This window comes from Dioscorea cayenensis, chromosome 18 (genome assembly GCF_009730915.1).
Source record: "Dioscorea cayenensis subsp. rotundata cultivar TDr96_F1 chromosome 18, TDr96_F1_v2_PseudoChromosome.rev07_lg8_w22 25.fasta, whole genome shotgun sequence".
NCBI lineage: Eukaryota > Viridiplantae > Streptophyta > Magnoliopsida > Dioscoreales > Dioscoreaceae > Dioscorea > Dioscorea cayenensis.
Genome location: NC_052488.1, coordinates 1,733,649 through 1,737,958, shown reverse-complemented (window position 1 = coordinate 1,737,958; position 4,310 = coordinate 1,733,649). Strand labels below are relative to the sequence as shown.

Sequence of the window (4,310 nt, the reverse complement as noted above, 5' to 3'; positions counted from 1 at the left end):
AACACATAGGTGAATTTAAGGACACCAAAGAGTGGGGACATGCTTTCATTTGTTGTTCAGTGAATCATATAGATGGTTACAACCTTTTGTGTCAGTTTGTCACAAGTGCCACAACTCTCCAATCCCATGAAATTTCCCGGAAACTTCCTTCAAATATATACCTCAACCTTTCATGCTTTCTTTGAGTTGAGGTTGAAGACTATGTCACGCCATTGCCTTCTTCTTCATTCCATGCTCACCACACAACCATATATATCTTCATATCTCTTGAATATATAACATCAACTATATATATATATATATAATATATATTTAAATTTGGAGATATTTCCTATCAGACAAGAATTCTCACATGCTAAGATTAATCACTCAAAACTCCATTATTGGCCAAAAGGAAAGTTCCAGGAAAGAGCACTCATGTGTTGCATTTCTATATGATGTGTGGTAGTCACAAGTGTTTCTCTCATGCATGCACACTGAGTTGTGTACTGTTACCGTAGCAAAGTTTTGCACTAGTGTTTTAGTGTTGTAAGTTGAAAGAGAAGGAGAAAGATAACTTAATGGCATCTGTTAGAGCAATGGAGGAAGGAGGAGTAGTGGTGTTGGGTGGTGGAAGTCATAGCAAGAACAAGGAGATTATGCGCCATGGCCGGACAGCGCATAACATGTCGTCTTCTTCACTTAGGAAGAAGTCCGACTTATCTCTCGTATCAAAAGTTCCTTGTTCATTACTCCGATCATTTCTCGCTAATCTTCAAGAGATCTTTCTCGGAACTAAACTCTTTGTTCTCTTTCCGGCCGTTCCACTTGCTGTTGTTGCACATTACTTTCACTTTGGCCGGGTTAGCACTTAAAACAAAAATGTTATTTTTACAAACTATACTTTAATTATATTGATTTTTGTTTTGGTGTTTGTAGGCATGGGTGTTTGCTTTGAGCTTGCTTGGATTAACACCTCTTGCCGAGCGTGTTAGTTTTCTCACTGAGTGAGTCATCACTCTGAGTTTAGTGTTGAGTTTTTCTTCTAGCTTCTTTTTTGCTATGAGTCACTAACAGTTTACTTCTCTGAATGTCATCAGGCAAATTGCATTTTACACTGGCCCAACTGGTATGTATAATGAACAATCTTTCTTTCTTCTTATTTATTGATGTACCAAAGTAATGAATGTAAATTATGGTGATGAATTTGTAGTTGGCGGATTATTGAATGCAACATGTGGGAATGCAACAGAGCTGATCATAGCGCTATTTGCCCTGCGCCAAGCAAAGGTTGAGGTTGTCAAGTGGTCACTCATGGGTTCTATACTTTCCAACCTTCTCCTTGTGCTCGGCACTTCTCTTTTCGCCGGTGGGCTCAAAAACCTCGACAAAGAACAACTCTTCGATCCGGTATTAATTGCCTCATTCTATCTATAATCGATATAAATATATGCATGTAAAAGTATAGAAAAATTTTAACAAGAAACCATTTTGTGTCAATGCAGAAACAAGCAGAGGTGAACACAGGGCTGTTGTTATTAGGATCATTATGTCACTTGTTAACCCTCTTGTTCAAGTATGCCATTGGTTCCGGTGAGCCGGGGGATGTGACCGGTCCTCAGCTCGCGCTATCTCGCACTTGTAGTTTTGTCATGCTCATTGGCTATGTCGCGTATCTCTTCTTCCAACTCAAAACTCATCGCCGTCTCTTTGAGTCCCCAGAGGTATGTATTTTGTATTTGTAAGAGTTCACTTGTAACAAGATACATCTAAATCATTCATCTTAACAATATCTAACTTCATGTGGTGTATGTCTTTGTAGGAAGATGATAAGAATGATAATGTATCTGAAGAGACGCCGGTGATCGGATTTTCGAGTTCTCTGGCTTGGCTGATCGTGATGACGGTCGTGATTGCCGTATTGTCTGAATATGTTGTTGGCACCATTGAGGTACATCCAACTAGTTATTTTCTTGGACACATCTCTTCTTGCAGCAACTCAATTGAATAATCCCAAATGAGCTATTGAAACTTCCTTAGTCTTAGCAAATGGTGTATATTTTACACATTTTTCATGCTTATGTCTTAATAGAAGCACTTATTGAATGAGAAAAAAAAAGAACAATCTAAACTGATTTATGTTGATTTTTTTTTTTCCGAATCAATTGCAAATTAATACATGTCGAACTTTTATTAATTGAGGTATGTCTTAATCCAGGATGCATCGACGTCATGGGGTATATCAGTGAGCTTCATCAGCATTATATTACTGCCAATCGTAGGAAATGCAGCAGAGCATGCAGGTGCCATCATATTCGCTTTTAAGAACAAATTGGTAAGCACTGGAAAGACGAATGCCATCGAATGATTTCTTGTTACATTCTTGATTTACTTCGCTAATGTGCTTGTTCATTACAGGATATTACAATGGGAGTTTCATTGGGTTCGGCAACTCAAATATCCATGTTTGTGGTAAGATAATATTTGCCTCAACATTTATTGTGTAATTATTTTCTTGTTCTTTGATAATGTCTAATTTGCTTCATCGGCATGATTAATTAGGTTCCTTTGAGCGTGCTCGTCGGATGGGCAATGGGTGTCCAATTGGATCTCGACTTTTAAGATCTTGGAGACAGGATCGTTGATCATATCGATTCTTGTAACCTCATTCACTCTTCAGGTCATAAGAAAAATTCTTCTTCCTAAATATGCATTTGATTATATCGAAACTAGTCATTAATGATTATCGAAACTAGTCATTAATGATCAACGATGATACCTTTAGAGACATTAATTTTAACACGGTGATTGTGTTTGCTTAATTTTTTGTAGGACGGAACTTCACACTATATGAAGGGCATTGTTCTTCTACTATGCTACATTGTTATCGGCGCTTGTTTCTTTGTTCTTAAGACACCTCTGAGTAAGTAAAACATCATACTCATCATATTTAAACACTGAAAAACACTCTTTTGGAATTCGATCGCTTATTCAACTTTAATTTTGTACTAGACCAACCGAACGGTTTGAGCTCGGGCTATCATTCTGCGACAAATGATGTTATCATGATCTAGCTACCAAGCTCGCATCGATTTGAATTCATCATGCGGTGCCGATTAATCTTTTGGCTGTAGATCCATGCTAATCATCGGCATTGAATGCTCCACAGATCAAATGGATTGGCCTAATTAAGCTTTTTCGAGTCGGAAAAAAAAGGGCATGATTTACTGGGTGGCAAAAATCAATGGTGAGCTTCTTGGTTTGATCATTTATTTTGTTTCTGAATATGGATTCAGTAAATGGGAAACCAAAACTAGATATATCAATATTTCTTTTGTGTATCATGTAAATTGGTTTTTGTTTGGATTGTAGCATCCTGATGGGAGGTTTTTGTGCACCTGTTTGTAGCAACAAATAAATAAAGTAGTTGTGCTCTTTTTTCTTTGGTCATCAAACTTTATTTGTAGCAACAAATAAATATGTTAAATCTGTCTTTCCGTATTCTTGAGTCATGAAGTTTCTTTCATGTTGCACATTTTCAAAAGACTGTTATTTGTGATGCTACTGATATATTTTATAAAAACTTTAACACATGGCAGTGATGACACTTGTGTTTCAACTTTTTGCAAAGTGGTTTTGATTTTTTATTTTTATTGTAAAGTGGGAAAATCACCCACATCATCAATGTGCTAATGAGTGAGTTGAACAACTGATGTGTGATTTTTTTTTTATAAATGCAACAAAAGTGGTACTATAAAAAATGTGCACAACTAAAGATAATGTTTAGACTATAATTTTGTATTCACAACTAAAAATCTGTTATCATTTTTACTCAGGGAAATCTAAATTTGAGATTTAAATTTTTAATATTGAGTAATAGAGCTAATATTATTGAACTATAAATTTTTTACTGTGTGAGTGGGTTGGTTAATACATAGTTTTGACTTTTCACATTATCGTCAAAAACATTTAACATATAGACTATATTTTCAAGTGTTTGTTGTAGCAATTGTATAAATCAAAACTTGGAGATTTCTAAAAGAATTTATGATGAAATATTTGAATGGTTGCCCATATTTTAATCAATTGAACTTGCAAGCTTTCACTTCAATGTTTGAGCATAAAGTTTCTTTTATGAAGTACACTCTTTCCAAAAATATGTTGTGAATGTTGTGATTCGCTTGATATATTTACATAACTTTTAATACACGTGGTAGCTTTGTCTTCTTGCATCACATGGTCTTAATTTATTCACAACAAATCAAAAAGTTTCAAGCCAAAGAATGATTGCCTTATTTGGCCAAGACACGAGAACCACATAAATATTAATG

At 35.5% G+C, this 4,310-nt stretch overlaps 1 protein-coding gene across 1 annotated transcript; it reads left to right on the top strand.

Moving 5' to 3' along the window:
• Positions 1 to 369: 369 nt before the first annotated feature.
• LOC120282300 (vacuolar cation/proton exchanger 1a-like) lies at positions 370 to 3,480 on the top strand. Its single transcript, XM_039289079.1, is given in 12 exon segments — positions 370 to 842; positions 919 to 986; positions 1,080 to 1,108; positions 1,193 to 1,389; positions 1,485 to 1,703; positions 1,802 to 1,930; positions 2,198 to 2,314; positions 2,398 to 2,451; positions 2,542 to 2,595; positions 2,597 to 2,659; positions 2,812 to 2,902; positions 2,992 to 3,480. Coding segments are annotated over 12 exon segments (1,365 nt in total). The 5' UTR covers positions 370 to 560; the 3' UTR covers positions 3,054 to 3,480.
• Positions 3,481 to 4,310: the final 830 nt, after the last annotated feature.